This window comes from Tremella mesenterica (genome assembly GCF_000271645.1).
Source record: "Tremella mesenterica DSM 1558 unplaced genomic scaffold TREMEscaffold_9, whole genome shotgun sequence".
In the NCBI taxonomy this organism is placed as follows: Eukaryota; Fungi; Basidiomycota; class Tremellomycetes; order Tremellales; family Tremellaceae; genus Tremella; species Tremella mesenterica.
Window position 1 is genome coordinate 1,111,641 of NW_006711233.1, and position 22,956 is coordinate 1,134,596.

Genomic DNA, 22,956 nt, shown 5'->3' on the forward strand with positions numbered 1-22,956 from the left:
TTGTCACAAACTATGTTGTGACACCGCAAAACTCCATCAACAATGACCCTCCTTTGTCATGAATCCAGAGTGGCTCTGCCACACTGCCACAGTCAGAACATGAAAGACGCATGATGTGGATTTTGTTATCACTCAGGCACAACCTCCACATGCCTCCACATGCCTCCACATGCCTCCACCTTCCTGAAGTAGTAACTGAAGTGCATGCTTAATCAGCATTGCAAATCACCACATACCTCCACCTTCCTGAAGTAGTAATTGTAGTGGATGCTGAATCAGCATTGCAAATTCCCATAGCAGGATTGCCAATAAGAACTCAAGGATTACAAATAATAGTTTAGCAGTTTAGTCAGTTTGAAGGGTATAAAACGAGCACTTCTCCCCCCTCTTTCTTCAGCAATGTATCTTCATCTTGAAGTTGAACTTCATCTTTGAAAGTCACCTAGTTGGTTCTAACCCAACACCTCAGTACCCTCAGTACCTAAGGCAGTCATCAAGCTCTACGAGCCAGAGACTAAAACCCTTCAGTACCCAAGGCAGTACTTTGCAACCGCAGTCTACCCGCAGGCGTGACATCCTTTGACCATTGAACCTCCATCACACCTCAACCTCTTTGGTTTATATGTAGCTCAGGACATCTGTTACGGAGTAACAACGAATCGAGAGAACTCCATCGAGTTCGACGGATTAGGAAAGAGAACAGCGGGAATTGGAGGCAGTGCTGCAGTAGGTAGGGACGGGTTTTCCCTTTTCGAGATTTCCCCACTGGGTTTGCTCAAAAGCGGTTTTTCACCTGTCCGAGTATGTACATAGACGCTTGCAGTAGGACTGAGAGGAGGACGCGGACTCTTGTAGATAGTATATAGTGCAATCAGCAAAGTACCAACTTTGCTGATTCTTCAATATCATTCTTTGGCTACATCGATTGCAGAGGAGACACGATCCATCACATAGCACCAGAGACACATAGATTTCCGCGAGACTTCCATCGAGTTCGACCCAACCTGCGACCTAGTCATCGTGTTTCCAGTACCGTTACAACATCTGAGACCAACTACGGCAAAGTACAATGGGAGAACGAGGTATACAGGCATCAGGAGCATGAGAACGGCAAGCTTAGGTGAAGTTAGGTGAAGTTAGGAGAAGGTAGATGGATTAGGGGACAATGGGATCATGTCACGCCTCTCGTTGAACCTCTCTCTCAAAGACCAACGGTCAACAAACCTCGTGTTACGACCTGGCTAACCAGCACCAGGCCATACACTGGCCATGCATGTGACATCCTATGCCACTGCTCTAAAAGGCACAATATTGCAATCAGCCCTATGATTGCGATCTGGTTATAACCTGATGTCACAACTGAGGTTGCAGGGTTGTGACACCTCGGCTAAGGTCGTACTTTGGGGGTTGATGTCTCACCCAAACAGGAGGGCACAGACTTCAATCTGATGGCAACTTCAACAAGGTTTGCCATAGTTGCTATGTTTGGGGGTTTCACTGATGGCAATGTATCTTGATGTAGGTGTAGCTATCTCTATCTATCTTTCACTACTGACTACAATCAAGGATTGCTGAAGAACTTCAGCAATCTTCTCAGCTAATAGTATCCACTCCTCCTAGATGTTCATCCAACCCGTTCCCACTTCAACACACTTTGGCCAACTTCCTGAATCACCAAACACCCGTCTTTCTAACCTCGCCTAACTTTGCTGTACTTCTGATTCCTCCATCCCTAACCACCCTAACTTTGCCTAACTCCGCTGTACTTCTGCTCCCTCCATCCCTGACCAGCCTAACTTCTCCTAACTTTGCCGTGGTTGGTCTCAGATGTCCTAGGATCCTTATAAACCAAAGAGGTCAAGAAATAATGGGGGTCTGGTGAAGTTGGCCAAAGTGCGTTGATGAGCGTCTAAGCACAGGAGGGTTGGGTGAACATCTAGGAGGAGTAGATAATATTAGCTGAGAAGACTGCTGAAGTTCTTCAGCGATCCTTGATTGTTGTCAGTAGTGAAAGATTGATAGAGATAGCGACAATACAAATCGAGATGCATCGCCATCAGTAAAAACCCCTTGTAGGTAGAGTAACTACGTCAAAGTACGTCGTGGTTACATTCCTTTTGACGTCTGCGCCCTCCTGGTTGGGTGAGACATTGACACAGAAGCATCAAGTTAGCCGAGGTTCGTCGACCGTCGGTCTATTAGGAAGAAGTTATTCGACGGCCGTGACAGAATTCCATATACTTGGGTTGTTTATGGCCGGGGTTAGGAGCATTTGTGTCACGAAGTGACAAGACAGTTTGATAGTGATAGTGATAGGATGGGTTGGGTATTTAACCAGCGACCGGCGGTATGCAGTAACCGCCGGTTAATAGGCCTTTTAGCACAGTGGTTTAGACCACTACCTCTGAAGGGCACTGTTATATCGTCCCAATGCTGGTTAGTTGGTCTCGTGACAATTTGAGGGGTACCCCATAGATAACCGTACACAAACAAAATCTTCCTGCGATCTGTGGCGTACTCAGCCCCTTTCAATTTGAAGTTCAAGTGGCAAGCTGCAAGGAAGTCGTCCAGTTCCCCTCGTTCTCCACTGAAGGTTGGTGGATCAGCACACTGTCATGAATCACCAGCTCTGCTCTTGTGCACACAAGGCAGAAAGTCTAAGTATCAGTATCTTCATGTTTAGTTCTGCTCCTATGCCTCCAAGGCAAGAGACCTGAACCTTTAGTTAGTTGAGTTATCCTCAGTTAGTCTGCCTGGTATGGCATTAGACCCAAGACTTCAGTTTAGTTAGATTCAAGGCAAACGTATGGTTTATGTCGTCATGCATGCTTCTACGTGCGGTCAACAGCGTATTGTACGCATCACGTCGCAAAGACCATGCAGCTTTCTGATTCATGGTTGAATATACACTTGAGATCGAGAATCGCGTCTCTTTCCTACTCAGGACGACGCACATCCCAGAATGGACTCAGAATTCGATATAAACCCCATATACTTCTTACATAGTTTCTTTTCTTCAGCAATGTATCTTTTCAATTCTCTTAACCTTGTTTGATAAGTCACTCAGTTGGTTCTAACCCAACATCTCAGTCTCCTCAGTATCTAAGGCAGTCATCAAGCTCTACGAGCCAGAGACAAAAACCCCTCAGTATCTAAGGCAGTACTTTGCTACCGCAGTCTACCCACGGGCGTGACACACACCTAGTCCTGCCTAATCGTTCGTTGCTGGTGAGTCTTTGTTCCAAACACGGTTTGTTTTCCTCAAATTTGATTGAATTTGCCACTTGGCGGTTCTGCCGGTCAGCTTTAATAGTAGCCAATTCTTCCCGTAATGCATTCTGTTCCTTCTGTTGCATAGTCATAATGGCTAGCAGTTGCGACAACTGTTGCGATAATTCGTTCAATGGGTCTGGGGCGGGGGAACTGGGAGCGAGATCATGTGAAATGGTACTTCTCAAAGGACTCGTTTGTATTCCCGCTTCTGGGACCAGCCCTTCCTCCAAAAGATCATCTTTTGGTACCATGTTGCGTGATTTTCCTCTGGTAAGCATGCAATCCCTTCCAAGTCGACCCAGGGTGCGTACAGCTGATTCTTCAACTTGTAACGGTACTGGATGCACGACAACTAAGTTGCAGGTTGAGTTGAACTCAATGGAAGTCTCGTGGAAGTCTATGTGATTCTGCTGCTATGTGGTGGATCGTGTCTCCTCTGCAATCGATGTAGCCAAAGAATGATATTGAAGAATCAGCAAAGTTGGTACTTTGCTGATTGTACTATATACTGTTTACAGGTATCCTTGTCTTTGTCCTCTCCCTGCTGCAAGCGTCTACGTACATACTTGGACAGGTGAAAAACCACTTTTCAGCAAACCCAGTGGGAAAATCTCAAAAAGGGAAAACCCGTCCCTACCTAAAGCAGCACTGCCTCCAAATCCCGCTTTACTCTATCCTAATCTGTTGAATTTGATGGAGTTGTCTCGAATCGTTGTTACCCCGTAACAACTGATGAGTCTCCTCTCAACTCATCCCGAATCAAGCCTGCCAGAGTAAACCAACATTGAGACTCACTATAGGCCCAAGAGCTTGTGAATTCATAGTTGGGTGTTTGTCCCTTATTTTTCTGCACATAGGTGTTGAGGATCTTGGTTGCACAGGATTTTACCCATTCTCCAAGCCGCATCCCAATTTCGTTAGTCTTGACAGGGTCCACTTCTGGGCTCACATCAATGACAGTTGTCTCGTCATCAATCTGCAGATTTCTGTCATACAAGTCTTTCAGTGTATGCAAGTTTGTGTCCTCACTAGCAACCAGTATGACTATGTGTGTCTTCCTACTAAACTTGTTAGATTTCTGGGCAGAAGCCCTCACTTGATCTGTCCAATCAGTGAGTGTCAGGGCGGAGTCAGAGGGGTTCAAAAGGAAAGCATCGCATAAAAACGTCTCCAAAAAGGTCTTCACAGTATCATTGGTATTGGTTATATAATGGGAGGACTTATCCCTTGTGGTAGTGGGAGATATTTGTGTTTGCAGGGTGGTGGCAAAGCTGTCCATACTCACGCAGATTGTTGGTTGTTCATTGGAGTAGTTAGGCAAAGTAGGACGCAAAGCTGTTATCAGCAAGATGGGAATGACATCTGCTTCGCTTCGGATTGTGTTCAGGTCCTCTTTCTGTTTGTCAAGTACTGCACAATTAGCTTTTGTTAGTAGTTTCTCTACAAAGCTCATGTTTGATGTGTCATGTTCTGTTGGAACTTTTGCTTTCTTAGATCTTTTACCCATCCTATCCTGATGATGTGAGTCCTACTTCTGTTCAAGTGGTAGATACTGAATCTTCAAGGCTTAGAGATGAGAAATTGAAGTGAGAAGAGTGATCCAGTGAACTATAGAGGCAAAAAGAGGAAGGGGGTGGTGTGGAAGAAGAAAGGCGGTGATTCAGTGGGGCGGCCGGAAGGTTCACCCTTTCCCCACGCGATGATCGTGATCGGAGATGGATTCTCCGGGGTCCAGGCCTCGATGGTGTGACTGACTAAAGGGGAAATTCACTTGATCCGTCCGGAACTCCGATTTATCTAGCCTGACCAGAGCGGTCGTCAATGTTCGCTTTGTGGTTGCGGTAAGAAGGCCGACAAGTCAGTAGACTTGTGAACTCAACTCCCTGTGTCCAGTACAAGTCAGAAAAACAGACGGTGAACAGGAAATCAAGTGGGTGGACAGATGCTAGTGGATTAGATCTCTTCGCTCCTTCTTTGGGTTGTATGAGTGCATATACGTGAAGTACCGTTGATGAGTGAGCAAACAGGTTTCATGCCGGCAGCATTGAAGTAGACAATCAATTTGAACATTTTTCAGGGAGATTCATGCCCAATCATATCATAAACGACACTGATTTCATTGCTCAGATCACAGGCTACTCCAACCCTTCCTCTAACGTTCCGGTCCAGAACACGGTTTACCTCATGTATGAGATTTCGCCGAGGAGACTGCACGGCGTCGGCCACCTGGAAGCTTGGATTGGGCGACAGACAGGTACACTTGAGACAGATGATCGAGAGTCGGTCGTGAATCAGGAGCTACCATCCCAACAACGGTCGTCTCTTTCGGCTGTGGTTGAGAGAATCTCGGAGCCGAAAGGAGACCTTGGACAGATTCCGTGTCGCCCAACGAGTGTTCCATCAGGCTGAATGCATACAGCGAAGTAGGCATGGCCATTGGCCAGTGGAAGACCTAACTTACGCCCCTCTCCCTCACCCCCCTCCTCTTTCTGGTCGTTATTCTTGCCTTTGCATTTAGACAGGCGGCCTAGTTCATTTCGATCTCGGAGTTTATGATCAGGTTCATCGGCTTCAAGGATGTGAGGTAGATATCCCCTTTTTCTCCTGATCCGACGAGTACCTATTTGACCATAATCTATCCGTCACTGTCGTTGGTTCGGTAAACATTCCTCTCTAGCTCCATGTCCTATTTGTCATGTCGGATCAGACTCAGAACCCTCTTATCCGTGACGCTGCCTCTCCTGCTCCTCTCACCTTCATGGATGCAGATATCGACGATATGTTGGCGGAGCTTGATTGTGGGAAGAAAGCGACCTACCTCTTCCCATACTTACCCATACTCCAGCTTTTGGTCGAACTTCAAGCTTGTACGTATACGTTCGATTCATCAGATGGCGATACGCGACCATGGTGCGATATCCAGACGTCTGGTAGCTTGATAACGATCAACCCTAATTTCCCTCGCGTATTCACGTCATCCAACCACTTCTGTGATGACATTGTAACTCCTCGACTGCGTCAAGTATGTCAGAGTTTGGAAGAGAATATGACCGTGAGAGGTAGACGGCAATGGAGCGGTCGTTTCAACAACGGCACATACTGCTTCTCCGAAAAGGTCCTGCGTATGGGCATACATCTGGAGTCCCGCATTATCTGGGGGTCCCGTCCGGACGCGGACGGACGCATCAGCCAAAATTTGCCACTCCGTCCGGCCAAAACTGCCACTTTGGGCAACTGTCCCGCACCTCAGAGATTGAATCCTAATGCATCCCCTTGCAATTCCTAATGCCATTAGCAAGGCTATGTCGTATAACTGCAGTTATACATGTAAACACAGCCAATTATACTTCAGTTATACGACATGGGTTTCCTAATGGATTAGTAGTCATATCATTGCCAAAAGTTTTGCATCTTAACTATTGTCATCATCTTACCACTCACCGTTGTTCTTGTTGTTTTATCAAGTCTTTTGTAACAATCAATATGCCTCGTCATCCCAAACAGAACCCTAACACACTAAGGAACGTTCCTTATGTTGCTCCTCAAGCAAGGAACGCTGTTGATGAGACCGTGTCACTGCAACAGTATAAACACAAGGAAAATACGATTAAACAGTACAAAAGCCGTCAAAAAAAGTGGTTCAAATGGGTTGCGAGCAAGCCTTGGCTAACTGAGTAAGTCAAAGATTTAGTCCTGCCAACTTCTGCCAACTTCTGCCAACTTCTGCCAACTTTTGCCAATTACAGCCGTCGTTGTCAAGGTACAGCACGCTCAAGCTTGATGTCCAAAGGAACGGCACATGAGGCCCATCAAAAGCCATGTGCTGATGATTAGAGCAACAGTTACCCCGCAATTGGCCCTTTTATTTCTATATGAAGTGGTTCTTGTGTCTAAAACACATAAACAGTCAAAAGTGGTCGATTCTACAGGTGAAAATGAGTTACCACTTGAAGATGACGACCTCGAGGCAATAGACACGACGTCTGGCGATGAGACCATAGAGTGGGCAACGGATGAAGATCAACTCATTCTCAATGAGGCACAAGTTGATCTTGATCAACTCCTGCTGTCTACCGCTGGTCCGTCTTCAAGAGAACATAGTGGGCCTAAATCTGGTATTTATTATCATTTGTTGTCTAAATCAGTGCTAACTATACAAGGTCTATCCATCATTCTCGAATGTCAAGTCACCGGGGCGACGGTACACGCATGGGTAGCTGCTTTAGTCAATCTTTGGGAGCAACAGGTAGAAAGGGGTATCAATAGCTGGAGCTCGCCTAGAAGCGTGCATACAGCTACAATTATTTCGGTATTACAAAAATTTAATGAGCGTAGAAAGAAATTACTTCACGAGGACAAAGGAAAACGTGAGTGTACGTTTATTGTTTTGATTTAACAGACAGAACTTTATTACGACGGATATGATAACGTAGGACAATTAGAACAATCATTTGCACATTACATGGAAAGAAATAACGAAGAGGGACTGAGAGACGCTCTTGCGCAAGCTACTGGGATCTTTGGTATGCTCCGTGGCGATAATCAACGCAGGCTTTTGTTATCCGACTTGTCTTCCGAGATAGCAACAAATGAAGGCCCCTCCCCCTGTCTTTTTATTATTATGGTATTACATTCATCTAAGACAAACGCTTCTGGAAAGCCTCAGTATGCAGCTTTCATGCGCAACAAGAATCCTCAAATATGTCCTGTATTTCTGCTGGCGTTGTATTTGTTTGCTCGGTGCGTTTAAATCACGGTATAAGATGTTTGCTTTACTAACCACCAGTTTATATTGTGGGCCGTCTCCAAGTGGCTTTTCAGATATGTCAACACGAGCAGATTGGTACGATATTCCACTTTTAAGCGATGCTAGAGACAGATCCAAGGAGATCTCATACGACACACAGCGACGAGCGATAAATGGAGCCTTACAAGCCGCAAATGTTCATACTTATCAGAAAACACATGTCAATAGGCGAATGGGTGCTAGATTAGCGGAACAGGGTGGCGCCTCCCCAGATGAAATTGCTCGAGCAGGACATTGGGCTCATTCGGTCTTAGAAATACACTATCTTACGCATGTTCCTCGACGAACGTTACGAGCTCATGCAGGTTTTCCTATTGAAGGGAATGGTTTCTTCCTACCGCGGGCAGTTACACCTCCTTCTACCCTACTGAAGAAAATCTTTCCAGAAGCTGAGAAATGGTATGTTTCTTTAATGATCTTTTAGTAATTTAAAAGACTAACACTTTCAGGCTGTCTTTGATGAACGCTGCCGGTCGTTCGCATGAAGAGCTTACAGGTCGTATGTTTCTGCAGACTATAATGTCTTTACGAGAAGTATTTCTACAAGATGTTCCTCATTTACGAAAAGCATATCCATCGCTATACATTTTTAATCATCCTCTGTTTGCCGACGAAGAATACCTACGTTATGAAGGACATGCGTTGACTCGTACCATCACGAATGAAAAGCAGTATGATGATCGAATTGCTCAAGCTCTTCCCATTTTGCACGATCTTTTACAAACTCAAACACGAGCTCAGCAACAATCGTTTCAAGACATCCTTGGAAACGTTCTTCAACTCAGTCAAGGACAAATGGAGCAACGAGAGCAGATGAAGGCGGTATCCGATGGGGTCATGTTAATACAAACGGCTTTAAACCGACCTCTGATCATTCCTGGCCCTTTACAAGCTCTACTAGCTGAAATTTCTAGTGGAAGCTCTCAACCGTTAAACATCAGTGACAATCACTTGGTCCCGTCTACATCTTCCGGCTTTGAAGCTATACCAATCGCATCGTCTTCCTCTTCATCCGTTACACTCCAAACAACCAGCGATGTTTCTTTGCCGTATCTGCAAGACCCTTTGCAGACAACCATTCTTACTCCATTCACAATGAATCGTACCGTCTGCACTGTTCAAGAATTATGGCAAGAGTATACATTAGGTATTAATGGTCGACCTTCCATACAAAGTCAGTACGAAAGCAGCTCTGATGGTCTAAAGCAAGCCAGTGAAACGGAGAAACGATTTTATCGAAGGCGTATGAACATTATCGGTGCAGTTAAAGACTTAGCAAGTGCCCGAGAAGTCAATGGAAAGGAAGCAGCCCAGTTATGGGATAAACATAGACAAAGTTTACAAAACCCGTCACTAGATGCTTTACAGAACTGGTTGAACAAAGCATCTTCAATAGATAGACTTTCTATTTAATTGTTGTCATATGTATGTATCATTGCCCTACTTTCCGTTGATTCTTGCTAACTTCTGCCAATTGTTGCCAACTATTGCCAACTATTGCCAACTTTTTTCGTATATTAGAGGTATGAAAGACAGGCGTAGTAAGACACCCAAAGGAGGGTTTAAAGATTTTCCTTAGCAACAACCTGCAGGAATCAGTTTCTCGGTTTCATAACCATGTACGATATTGTTGGCTTGTGCGTAATTGAAACAGTGTGAGACAGAGTACGTTATTACCAGTTCCCATCAGTTCGGGTGAGTAATTTCTGCTGATTGGTCACTGTCTCAGTATGAAACGTGAATTATTGAGCTGTTGTCAAGGGTAGACGTCTGTTGTCAAGGGTAGACGTCCTTTCGTTGTGAGGCTCTTAGCAAGATGAATTTTTTTCGCTGTCACATATACAAGGGTACCTCTTACAGTTCTTCCCCACATCTTGCAAGTTTGTTAGCCGTTACATTGTTAAATTTTGAATATTGATTAAGATGTCTAATTCAGCGAATCCTTTTACACCAAATCAACAATCTATGCTTCAAGGCTCACGTCGTGGTGCCCGACCTGGTTCTGTGCCTCTTGGAAATGCCTCGGGGTCTGGCGTTGGAGCAGATTTGGTTCGTTCTGTTGGCTTACAAGTGGCTCCTACAATTTCTGGTTAGTTTGATCATTTTCGTTAGCAAAAGGTTGAGTAAATGCAGGATCCAACTCTCAGTACTCTTGGGCGTCTGGTGCTTCCTTCAATTTGCGGTATTGGCCCGAAGCAGTGAATTCTTCGATTGAGAAAGTTCCTGCGGCACGTAAGGGAGCGAAACTGGCTCCTATTGCTGGTGAATCTTCGAAAGTTAGTCTTTTTCTCTTAATAGTGTTGTTTTTAACAGAGTTAGCTTAAATCATATCGTGAAGCATACAATCGTGTAGTTTCGAACAACAGTTGGCTCAGAATCAATGAATACCAGTGTAATCAGTGTAAAGGACGTAATGACCACAGTAATACGTGTGCTTTTGGGTGTATTACCCTTGGACAGATCCCAACAGGCGCTTGCGCCGAATGTATCGCTATGGGGACAAGCAATCGGTGTGAGTTTGTGAAAAAGGCAGAAGAAGACTTAGATGATCGTACTTTGTTCACGAGTTTGAGAGAAGAACTTGGAATTGTAAAGGGCCTCGAACAACAGGTAGAATTGGCTGGTGAGTACTTAATTATCTTTTATTTAGTTAGAGCTAACAAGGTAGTAAAACATAACTATACTTTGCCTGAAATCGGTTTGTTGTCACAAGTACAAGGTATCCGTGAACGTTTGTCTACTTTGATTGCAACCTACTCGCCTGATATGGCTCCCGAAGACGCTACCGCGAACGATACTCCTCGCAAACGTAAACGTGCAGGTAAGAACGTAGGATCTAGTAACATTGAGTAGTAAAGGTCAGTAGGATGTGTATGCAGTCTATAGCGAACACGAAGTAGCAAGCGATGAAGTCGCGATCGGTGGCCGCATGAGTCACAATTTCGCTGCATTCGGTTATCGACATGATACCCGGACGGGACCTAGGACCCCCGTCCGGACTGACTCAGGGTTCATGTCGTATAACAATTCATTATTGATCTCATTCACGAATACCTCAATATCCATCCATGTCGAATGATCTTCGGAAGAGGTTTGGCTCAAGAGTTCTCCATTGGACCGCTCCGCCAATGGATTGAATGTGAAGAACGCTTTGTTTCCAATGTGTATCACAGCTTGTTTCTCAGTGATGAATCGGGATCAAAGGTGAACTTGACAAGGGCCGTGGTGGACATACGTTCGGAAATGACGGCACCGATCTGGGTTTTCCAGGGTATAGTCAAGGCTGTGAAAGTTGGTTCAGTCAGAATTGACCATGAGGGGAGGGCGATTGTCACTAGGAAGAAGACACGTAAGAACATTGGGAGAAAAGTGATAGCACAGGTGGAACGTCTTTTGACATATGTGAGTCATCTTCCGTAATCTGACAACTGTACCGTTCCCACATCTCAACCTCGCTTCACTCCGGCAGACGACCATTCTTTTCAAATTGACCCTATCTCTTGAGATCTGGGTATGGTAGGATGATAAGCTTACTGGCTTTGTAGGTTTGGTCACGATTTATCCATATAAAGGTCCGACTAGTGGTGGTAACTTCGCTCAATTGCACTCTCGTGTTCTACGTTGACGACTACTGTATACAAGTCAGTGACTTGTACAAAACAAATGACGGTACCATGGAAAATCCGTGTAAGTCTCTAATTGCCTTACTCATAGGGATTCTTTTTGTCAGTGAAGGTGACCTCGACCTTCCGACTGGCTACCTGGGAGGTGGAGTTGAACTTCGTGAGTCGATACCAAAATGCTGGTGTTGTTACCCATCAAAAATTCACATAAGGCATACGGAATTGGAAGGAGGTCGTTGGTGGATAGGAGACTATCGAATTCAGACAGATACGTTGGACCCCACACGAGACCTCCGGTTTGACAAATTATCGACTATGGGCGAGCTGGGCCGGTGGGGAGAAAGCATGACCTCAAAAGCTTGTACTATCGGGGAGAACGTGACGGTCAAAGAAGTGAGTATTTCTATTGACAATTGTGATCAATGAAATTAATGGCTAGCTGGGACCTCCCTCTCTGTATGTTCATATACCGAAAGAATACAACTTCGAGCGAGTTAGGAGACCCGATGTGGGACATTCTTTGTTACGAGCTAGGCGATGGCCAAATTTATTACATGGGCCTGTGTCATATCACCTTCTCACTGCTGACCTCCCCATCCTTATCTCTCCTGAGATATCGATCAACAAATCGTGTCCATTTCCTACCCTTCGAGACTCGGCCCGATCACCCTCTACAATAGGTGTCACCGAACAATCACCCCTGAATCATACTTCTGCCTCCCCTTCATGTGTCTTCATACCTCAAAGCATCGTTTTAGGAGAACCTTTATCGTGGGGAGCTATGTGGGATGTTTTTCGTATCACATCTCCCCCGGACCAACCACCATTGCCTTTTCCGATGGTAGCCAAGATCGTCGCTCCCGAAGCGTTTGAAGTCACACCAAGACCTCACTTCGCTCCTCGATTTTCAGACTTCGTACGTGGCGGTACCAGCCAACGTCAAATGAGACAAAGTGTCAAAAGCGAGTTGGGTGTATATACTCAATTGAACAATCTCACACCACCTGTCATCCCCCGGGTTTTGGGTTTATGGGGTGGGACACAAAGAGGTCAAGAAGTATGGGTGATGATTATGGAAGATGCCGGAGAGGGGTTATCACAACGAGGTATCCAACAACTCAGTGAGGCGGATAAGTGAGCTCCCATCATTTCTACTATACTCTTCAAAGAACACATTGAAACACTTGCTGATGCCAGGGATGCTATACGGTCGTTATATAGACGTATACACCAATCTGGATTCCTTCATGGTGATGTACAAAATCGACACATTTGCCGACCGAAAAGATCGTCGGATCCAACCGCGTTCCGGTTGATTGATTTTGATAGGGGGAGGCTGCATGGTGAGCTGTCGGAAGAGGAATGGGAGAGAGAACTTGAGAAGGAGAAGGAAGCGGTAGAGAGCCTGCTTTCACAAGTGTATCTGTCCCCTACCTCATCGATAGCATCTTAGTGTCAAGTCTCTCGCCCGTTGGGGGAGTAAGTAGTAGTAGAACAGAGTATTGGCCTGTACATGATGACTCTAGCATGCATGACATTCCTCTTCGTCTCCTCGTCTTTATATACATAGTCAAGTCGGACCTAGGTATATATATACACACCCGTCCATCATCGATCCACCTGGGTCATGTATTGCCCTTTTGGGTACAAGATGCCATCATGAATATGGTCATGTGTTGAATACATAACACGTGGAAGATGTCGAAAAGGTACGAAAGGTGAAAATCGTGAAGCAAACGACTTTTCGTCTGTCTTTCAAACTCAATGACTTGAACACCAAGTATATAAACCTGACATCCTAGATAACAGTGTTTGGGGGTAAAAAGGGGTCCGTCTAGATAACCTCGTCTCGGATCAGATGACTTCATGTGCTTCCCTTTTCCATCAACGCCCCTACCCGCCATATCCCAGATCTTGCCCCATGTAATCCCCAACAACGAGGACGGATCTTTCCCCATGTCACTACTGTAGACGACTGCTGGCTGCTGGGCCTGCCGGGATGACGACGAGCGAGCCTCGCTTCCGTCATCAATACCGCTTTCGTCGATATGGAGTCAACTCGACCCTCTTCTTCGCTCTCATCTCTTTGCCATCATCAATCAATTGAACCTTACCTTCTTTCCCAACATGACCGCTCAGTCAAAACCCGATGCGGACAACAGTATCACAGGAAATGCCACCATTTCCGTCCCAACCGAATCAACAAGTCAATTTCCCTCTATCATAGAACAACTCGTCAACTTTCGAGATCCACATTTCAAGATCGATGATATCACCAATCAATGTCTATGGATAGATGTCGAAACTTCCGGCAGTTTGATTCAGGCCAATCCACGATTCCCTCGTACTTTCGTTCATTCCAACAACTTCATCGATCATATACTCCCTCAGAGTTTAAGACGAGTTTGTCAGATGCTCGAGCGGGCGCCAAAAGCTCTTTCCGAAGTTTCATATCAACTGTCAACGATTTCATCGAGAGCAGCGCGTAGTGAGGGCACTCATCTTTGGGGCGATCAACACGTGGGTACTCTCTTGGGGGAGATATATGTAGAACTATTTGGGCAATTGTCATGCTCTCCCGACTGCAGCGACGTCGTCAAGACGATGAATTCGAGGATAAAAGCACGCAGATGGAGGACCGTGTTGCAAAGATTTGTTTCCAACGAGTACTCAAGACTTGTCCTTGAAGACGACCCATATTCGGATGCAGCGGTGAAAAGGGCCATCATCGAGATTCGTTCCGAGAAGACGGTCCCTACTGGGGTCTTCAAAGCTATTGTTCGAGCCGTTCGTTCAGGCCGAGTGAAGGTTGATGAGAATGGACAAGCAGTCATCACCAGGAGGGTGTTCCGTAAGGCTTTGGGTGTCAAGAATGTGGATAACGTCCAACGTCTGTTAACTCATGTAAGTTGGTCACTTCACCTCGTATCGAGGAATTCAGCCCGTGTAATCCGTACGATCCGGCTGTCCCATCTGCGGCTTCCGACTTTCGTTGTGGATTCCCTGTCTTAATTTTCGGGGCTGTCTGGCCTCGCTCATTATCTGTCGATTCTCTCTCGTATTCGCTGCCATACATAGTACTGTAGACGTTATGAATTAGTCTGCCCATATTCGTTTGAGCTGCAGCTGATAACGCAGATGTGGTGTCAGATGTTACATAATCGAGTTCGTCTTGCTCTTCTCACCTCACACGAGTGTACTCTAGTATTATACATCGACAACGGCGGCATTCAAGTCAGCGACAATATCCGTCTAGATGGGACGTCCGTTGCGTCACCATGTCGAGCTCTGCAACCTTTATATTTTGCGATTAGCTCCGGTGATCCCGACATCTTCACTCCGCCTTCTCATCTCTTTCAAGGGTCGGCTGTCAGTCAGGCCGTGGAGCCGATGAACCTCAACTGGGCATGCTACCCCAATTGTGAGTTACCGGTCAAGGCACGGCCGCCTTCGACAACACCATGGTGGTATGGGACGTATCGAAACTACACTGGAGACGAAGCACCCACTCGGATACTATCATTCACATCTGCATTGGCAGTGAGGGGATCGCCATCAAGTTTTGAATCGTACAATGATCCGTCTTCACCCGTGCAAGACGAAGCCTCAGTGGAGCAAGTGAGCGTCATTTTCTTAACGTCACGTATGACAGATGGTTAATAGCTGAGACTTAGCTTGGCTCGCCATCTCTCTACACTCGCTTATCACCTGAGTATACCATCGAGAAGGTCAGAGAAGAAGAGTATTCCCACTCTCTCTTACGAGCCCGACGGTGGCCGGCACTTCTACATGGTCCAGTACCACCTGATATCCTGCAAGGCGACTCTCTTCCCGTGCTCCGTCCCAACAATAGAACCGACCGCTTTCGCTTGAAGAATCTCCTCCATCCGAAAGCATCACGTTATGCCCCTAGCAGACGCGGCGATGAGCGACCATTGGTATTTCAGCCTCAAGCAGCGAATCTCGAAGAGATATTGTCTGTTGGAGCGGTTTGGGATGTTTTTCGCTTGACCTGTCCGCCTCAAAGCGTCCCTTTTCCCTTCCCACTCATCGGCAAGGTCATCACGATAGAGTGCTTCGAAGTAGAGACAGACCCAATGCAAGACTATGATCAGTGGCGCCGAGGAGGACTCTCTCAAGATCAGGTTCGCGCCAAGGTCAAGAATGAGTATCGCGTTTTGGTGGAGATTGGAAAGCTCGATCCTCCCATCGTGCCCCGGATCGTGGGACTATGGGGCAGCTTACAGAGGGATTTTCAGGTCTGGATGATGGTCATGGAAGATGCCGGAGAAGAGATTGAACTAAGTCCAAGCGAAGAAGATGCGTGAGTTCAACCCAGTTACACTCTCGAGAAAAAATGACGAGCGAATCTGCTTATCGACCAAAATGACTGACCAGAAACTCACTCGCAGTGCTGCCATCTTCGCCTTATACGACCGGCTCCACGCCGCTGGCTATCTTCATGGCGATGTCTCCCCACGGCACCTTCGTCGTCGCCCCCAGTCTGCGTCAGAACCATCAGCGATACGATTAATTGACTTTGATCGTGCTTTGGTGCGGTCCGAAGTCTCAGAGGAGGAATGGGACAGGGAGAAAAAGGCTGAAATCGATAAAGTGAAGGATATCGTGCGATACGGATAAGTCACTTCTTTGGAAATTCTGCATCGCGTTCATCTCACCTATTTTGAATCAAAATGTTTTGACTTTCTACAGTTCAGTCTAACAATGCCTCGTGTCGTTGCTCATCCTTCTCTCCTTTCTGTCCTTCCACGCTCCTGTTCCACACATTCTTCCAGTTTCTACTTGCCCCTCAAGGGATGGTGACTTTCCAAGCGGCGTCGTGTCGATAAGTGTCGGCTTTGAGAAGGGAGATGGCAGTGAAGAGGGGCATAATGGATCCCAACGGGTTACTTGGCGAAGCGCCATCTCTGTCAAGAATTCTACTGATCTCGATATGATGGTTTTTGACGTGGAAGATGAGAGAGTGGTCATAGGTGGTGAGAATGCCGACTCGAACTCGCAAAGTTGCAAGACGACGGAACATATGTTCAATCGCTCGTGTGATTATCGTTGTCACCGCATCAGTGTATTCGATACCGGCTCTGTGATTATCGAGATTTACTTTACCGGCGCTATCCATTGTGATAAGACCTCTGTTAACGGCGGTCCAAAGCTTGGGGAAGATGTAGGATGGGATGGAAGCACTAGACTGAACCCAGATGAGAGCGAGGGGTAAAAACTTTCCTCCAGCCTGAGACTTCTTTAAAGCCCAACAACCCGTCAAATGATTAAAGTGAGTCACTTCCCATTTTCTTACCTCGTCCGGTTTATCCCCCAAATCCATCCCAGCCTGTATGTCTTTCGATTCCAGAATCTCATTGACAGGACTGAGATAGGTCTTGTATTGCCAAACGGGGAGGTCGACGTGTCCCAAATTGCGGACAGTGGTCGGATCACCAGCGACTGTGGAGACTTTAGCGAGAACTCTGTCGATGAGAACTTTAGCGGGAGAGTCTTCGGTAAGAATTCTTTCACAGTTGGGAAGGATGTTTTCGAGAAGTTGGAAGATAGAGTTGCCTGTGACAAAGAGTCTAGGGAAGTTGGGAGTTTGTTCGGCAGCGGTGCGAAGGGAGTCCGACGGGCAAACCGAGAGGGAGAGAGGTTTACTGGTTATCTTGACAGGTGGATAAGGAACATGTCCCAGACGGGCAGTGAGGGAAGTGTCATTGATGGGACCTTGCATCTTGCTTATCGAACTAGATGTCAGCAATACCACCTGAGGTAAAGCAGAAACAAAACTCACTGTAGGTTTGGAATAGAAGATCACTGGTGAACCGAGTTGTTAGAAGAAAGTAATGGTCTATGAGTATATATAAGTTTATGTGAGCAAACTTCTCTTCAACCTCATTGCTTCATGCAGGCTTCTCAGAAGGACAACTCACAGTTGTAAATCCGCGACAGGAGTACCATATCCCTTCCTTACCTCCTCTTTCCCATCTGCGACTCCAACCCCGACGGGACTTGAGACCCCAATCATTTCGGCTGAATGTCCAAGTCACTGAAACGTTGTCATATACGTCGTTAGATTGACGGTTCCAATGACATCAGAAGACGAGATCAGGCAGACGACTCTGTTTCCTCGAAACTTCCTTACCTCTTTCAGCATAACGAACACATCAAGCCACCCGGGCGCCAATGCGACCCTCAACGATAAAGGATGAACCGCATGCTACCTTGCAACATCATCTTCGGTGATGATAACGAACGGGTGTCGTAGGACTTGTCAGATTCTTTTGTGAGGCCGCGAGTTGGGGCTCGGGTTGGAGGTGCCAGGTGCAGGATTGCAGGAGGACGATGGGGAATGGACCTCATGCCTACACGCACCAGATGAGTTCAGAGAATACGACCTAGGCTGGCAGAACAACCATTAATTTAGTTAAGTTACTTGATAGACGTTCCCCCGGCCCCCAGTCTTCCTTCGATTGAAAAGGGCATATGCATGAATCATACTGACCGCCCGTCAGCTGTCAGGCTGCCTGCACAAGCACCTGCATACTGTATGTAGACAGACCTCATCGACCCATGTTGTATGTACCCTACCTCACTTAGTCCTGACCGGCCGGAACCACCGGAATCCTTCTTTTCCTTCCGCTCTCTCCACCCACATTTGCAACTCTGCAGAGCAAATCATCACCAACATACCCTTCAACCCGAAAGATCCAGAAAAATCAGGGGATGCTGCACCGACAATCGTGTCATGTCTCAAATCTCGGATCCCCCCTTCCCCTCCCCTCATCCATACCCCCATAGACCAAGGCGAGCTTCGAACCCTCCTGACCCGCCTCTGACCCTTCTTCATCCCGTCCCTTCTAACCTCCCTCAAACAAGTCTCCCCGACCCTCTCCATCCTATCTATACCCACTCCCATCGCCTAGATAGCTCGATAGATCGAGAATATGCCCCTGATGCTGAGCTCACCAACTCACATCGTCAGGGGCCAACGCGGACAACTTCACCTTGGTCAATATCAAACATCGGCAGCGGTATTCGAAAAGACATCTCCTCACGTCTCCCATACTACCTATCCGACTGGACAGACGCATGGAATTATCGTGTCATCCCTTCCACAGCTTTCATCTTCTTCGCTAACATCTTACCTGGCTTAGCATTCAGTTTAGACTTGATAGAGACCACTGGGGAATACGGAGTTCAAGAAGTGTTGTTGAGTAGTTTTATGGCCGCTTTTGTTTTTTCGGTACTAGGAGGACAACCTTTGCTCATCTCAGGTGTCACTGGTGAGTTTTCTTCCTTACTATCCTAAATCTTCCCTTTCAACTGACCTTAGGCCCTATAACCGTATTCAACAAAACCATCTATGATATCTTTCACCATCACCCTAACTTTATCTATCTTCATTTCATCGGTTGGGTCTATCTATGGGCTGCTATCCTTCATTGGATTGCTGCTCTTCTCGGTGCTGTCCGGGGATTGAAATACGTCACTCGGTTCTCTTGTGATACATTCGGATTTTACGTATCGGCGGTTTACGTGCAATATGGTATCCAAACTGTTACTCGACAATTTTCTCAGTCAAGTGTGACAGCTTCGATCTTAGGTGTTTTGTTGGCGGTGATGACATTGGTCTTACCACATTATTTCAACGCTGTGGCTGGGAGTGGGTATACGAATAAACAGGTGAGGAGGTTTTGTGCGGATTATGGAATGCCTATAACCATTATTGCTGTGACAGGGCTGGCATACTGGGGGAGATTTGATCGGTGAGCTCTCCAGTCCATCCACCCCGAACTGTTTATCCCTAATCGCTTGATGACCCCACTCAGAATGGAATTTGTGTCCCTCAAATCGGCTGTTCTGATCTCAGATTTGTACGAGAACCTTCTATGACACTTCCCACCACCTCCCCGTCTTTTCAAGCGGTGAAAGGCCGACCATGGCTCGTTCGCTTCTGGCAGTTGGAGGGGAAATGGGTGGGTATAGCATTCCCCTTTGGTCTGGTACTTTTCATTTTATTTTATTTCGATGCTAATGTATCTGTGAGTGCTTCGCTACCTCTCATATTCGATCCTCCCTCTTCTGTGCCCTTTTGTTTCCCTCTAGCGTTCCTATCCTGCAGCTCTCAGTCTGGCTATTGACAGCTTCTGTGGTCGTGGCTTAACCATCCGATCAATGTACGAGTACTCGTACTGGAAGAAGCAACGATAATTCACTGACCTCTTAGTCACTCATTGCTCAAGGATCGGAATATCCATTGAAAAAGCCCCCAGGATTCCATTGGGATTTCTTCCTCTTAGGTGTGACTACCTTAATCGCTGGCTTACTCGGTATTCCCGCTCCTAACGGTTCGTCCCTTCTCGTCTACGTCACATTACCTACCATCTCCTTTGCATTGCTAAACGTCTGCATCTCACTGTCTTAGATGTTATCAAATACACTTCGTCTGACAACTAGGTCTCATTCCCCAAGCTCCATTACACACGGCCTCTTTGGTCGTGCTAGGCTACGAAGCTCCTTCCTCTTTCGAGCCGTCTTCATCTTCTGGCCCTTCAGATTCTGCAACGCCCGCTGAACATCCAAAACACTCCCAACAAACACGGAATGATCTGGAAAAAGTTGAAACCGAATCTGCTCGAATCAACGACATAGGTAATATGGAGACGGGTATTCGATTGCGTGTCACGAACGGTGCATCGGGAAGCAACGAGACTTTCCAAGCAATCGGAGGAAGAGAGGAGGATAGAAGACAGTTACGGGAAGTACCCGTGGGTGTTGTTGAGCAGAGGGTCTCAAATCTGGCTCAGGGAACTTTATGTGAGTGTCACTCTTTATGCCACCTTTGATTGCCGACTCGTTTGAAGGTCATTGAACGCTGATGAAAGGCTTGATACTCATGACAACACCATTTGAACATGTGTTGGGGTTGATACCTAAAGGTGTCATGGCCGGTTTGTTTGTGAGTCGTCTTCTCGATATATCGGGATTTTTCCTTGACATTTTCCTCACTGGCTGTTTGTTGAACCCTCGCCCCCATCTCTCAAAAACTTAGTCCACGACCCAAACAATAGTATGCTGACGTATAGTGGTACATGGGTACCGACGCTTTATTATCCTCAGGAATCACCTCCAAACTTCTTTTCCTAATTCGAGATCGTCGATCTACTTCCTCTGACGATCCACTTCATCTAGTCCGACCATCCCGTATAATCCTTTTCACATTCGTTGAACTCCTCGCGTTCGGTGCTACCTTCGCTATAACTCAAACTAAAGGTGCTATAGGTTTTCCTGTGATTATCATGTTGCTAGTTCCTATCAGAGTATGGTTTGTTCCTCGTATGGGTTTCAAGAGGGAAGAGTTAGAAGTTTTGGATGGACCTGTAGCTAGTGAATTCACTTTGGAGAGTGTCGGTGGGTCTTTGGGACGGTGATCATTCAAACCGTTTGGTTCAGTATCTCTCTCATCTAGATCGTTTGTCCGGGGCTTAGTTTTTATTTGACATTTTTATTTTACTGGTGACTAGAGGTATATGTATCAGAGGGAATATGTACAGTACGTACTTGTGCTTTCAACTAGACGCGTTGAGGAGAGAACTTGATTATCTGTTGGGAATCTAGATCATCACGAGTTCGTGAAATTGTAGCATTAGAAGATGGTCATAGATCCATCGAATGGGGATCAACGGGTGAAAATTGTATAGATAAAAATGCATACATATCAACGTATAAAGTCGTCTAAAGTCGTATATCATGAAAAGGGCGTATCATTGGATTGAAAAAATGATCATCATGGTGGTCGAGGAGTAGGTATGAATTTAATCTTGCCTCCTGGTGTTTTACCTCCTTCTCCATTAAATCCACCCGATACACCAACACCTAAACCAATAGGTACACTCAGTACTGGTGATTCTCGCTTCACCCCACTTACTTCCTTCTCCTTACGACCCTCTGATCTATCCATATGGTCTATATCATCAATATCGATCTCCATACTTTCTTGATTATACCATTCCCCTTCTCCATTCCCCTCCTCCTTTTCTTACCATTTCTTTCATTCCCATTCCGATCATCCTGTACATCCATGACTTCCTCACTATACTCATCTTGGTCACACTGACCTTTTTCAGATTTATCATCATTCACCATTGTACAATCCTCCAAAAAAACTTTTACACCACCTTCATCCAAAATCACTTCTTTACCCTTTTCTTCATCTCCCTTTCTACGTCTACTTTTCAATTGTAATTCTTCCAAAGCTCTCTGTAAATCTTCAGCCAAGGCGATAACGTTAGGACCTTCTTCTTGGATCGGTTCCCAACCTTCTGGAGGAGAACCAGGTGGGGAGATTAAAAAGTTTTTTTCTGGATGTGGTGGAGCTAGATGAGAGGTTGATGGATCGTGGTGTGGGGTAGGAGGTAAACGGAAGAGACGAAGTATGATTCTATAAATTAATTTTTTAAAATTTGGAATCCTCAGGTTGAGACGTTATCTTCCAAGGGAAGAAGTAAGTCTGAGTGAGTTGGGAGTTGAAAGAATTTGGTTTGGTGTTTACACATGATCATGAATGATATAGACCCCAAGAGAAGAGAGCGGGGAAAGAAGGAGGAGGAAAGGCGGTTTGTAATGAGATAGAGTCTGTTCGGTACCGTAGAGGTGTGATGGAGTATAAAATATTGAATTATGATCAGATATTCAGAAGAAAGCAAGTGGATAACTTAAAAAAAACTCACTCTGATCTCTTTCGTTTCTTAATACGTTTAGGAGTGAAATATCCATCCTTTCCCGGTACCACTTCTCCAACCTTATCAAAATTCCCCTCTAACCTCTCACGTCCACCCTGCTGTATTCCACTCTCATTCTGGTCTTCCCCCAATTGAATTTCGTTTTGGGGTCCAGTCGAATCGATAAGATCCTCACTTTCCAGACCGTCTAAATCACTTATATCCAACTTCAACCAATCACCTTCTTTCTTAGCTCTCTCCGCTCCTTTCTCATCTTCATAAACAACGATGACCCTTCCGAACCCTCTCACAGGGGCCCAATGGCTTATCGACCCATATTGGGAGTAATAATCTTTCAAAAGGGATAAAACGGGTGGATCAAAGAGTGCTTGATGAGGTAAAAGAAGGGCGAGAGTGTTGGTTGGTTCATACGTCGGTATTCGGAGAGAAGAGGGTGAGGTTTCAATTGGTACCTCCATCGGTATCTGAGATGAGGAAGGTGAGGTGGTGGATGGAAGGG

The 22,956-nt window shown here is 46.0% G+C and overlaps 5 protein-coding genes across 5 annotated transcripts; 3 read left to right on the forward strand and 2 right to left on the reverse strand.

Annotated features, from left to right (window-relative positions):
* Nucleotides 1-2,540: 2,540 nt before the first annotated feature.
* Nucleotides 2,541-6,182, reverse strand: TREMEDRAFT_64024 (uncharacterized protein; the record flags this gene model as incomplete). Its single annotated transcript, XM_007006176.1, has 7 exons — nt 2,541-2,657; nt 2,955-3,009; nt 3,202-3,670; nt 4,069-4,453; nt 4,559-4,683; nt 5,735-5,908; nt 6,092-6,182. 7 exons carry the CDS (start codon nt 6,180-6,182, stop codon nt 2,541-2,543), a joined length of 1,416 nt encoding a protein of 471 aa, XP_007006238.1.
* A 3,821-nt stretch (nt 6,183-10,003) lies between these two features.
* Nucleotides 10,004-13,156, forward strand: TREMEDRAFT_64026 (uncharacterized protein; the record flags this gene model as incomplete). The annotated part of the gene is made up of 12 exons (XM_007006177.1): nt 10,004-10,169; nt 10,214-10,356; nt 10,472-10,592; nt 10,626-10,703; nt 10,749-10,901; nt 10,981-11,089; nt 11,266-11,482; nt 11,626-11,767; nt 11,795-11,863; nt 11,972-12,096; nt 12,143-12,837; nt 12,901-13,156. 12 exons carry the CDS (start codon nt 10,004-10,006, stop codon nt 13,154-13,156), a joined length of 2,274 nt encoding a protein of 757 aa, XP_007006239.1.
* A 674-nt stretch (nt 13,157-13,830) lies between these two features.
* TREMEDRAFT_64027 (uncharacterized protein) lies at nt 13,831-16,237 on the forward strand (the record flags this gene model as incomplete). Its single annotated transcript, XM_007006178.1, has 5 exons — nt 13,831-14,607; nt 14,842-15,124; nt 15,200-15,321; nt 15,378-16,027; nt 16,102-16,237. The coding sequence occupies 5 exons, from the start codon at nt 13,831-13,833 to the stop codon at nt 16,235-16,237; spliced, it is 1,968 nt and encodes a 655-aa protein (XP_007006240.1).
* A 276-nt stretch (nt 16,238-16,513) lies between these two features.
* TREMEDRAFT_64028 (uncharacterized protein) lies at nt 16,514-17,740 on the reverse strand (the record flags this gene model as incomplete). Its single annotated transcript, XM_007006179.1, has 2 exons — nt 16,514-17,459; nt 17,646-17,740. The coding sequence occupies 2 exons, from the start codon at nt 17,738-17,740 to the stop codon at nt 16,514-16,516; spliced, it is 1,041 nt and encodes a 346-aa protein (XP_007006241.1).
* A 720-nt stretch (nt 17,741-18,460) lies between these two features.
* Nucleotides 18,461-21,146, forward strand: TREMEDRAFT_69584 (uncharacterized protein; the record flags this gene model as incomplete). The annotated part of the gene is made up of 8 exons (XM_007006247.1): nt 18,461-18,565; nt 18,698-18,998; nt 19,049-19,481; nt 19,586-19,757; nt 19,943-20,063; nt 20,173-20,532; nt 20,601-20,674; nt 20,802-21,146. 8 exons carry the CDS (start codon nt 18,461-18,463, stop codon nt 21,144-21,146), a joined length of 1,911 nt encoding a protein of 636 aa, XP_007006309.1.
* Between the last annotated feature and the right edge of the window lie 1,810 nt (nt 21,147-22,956).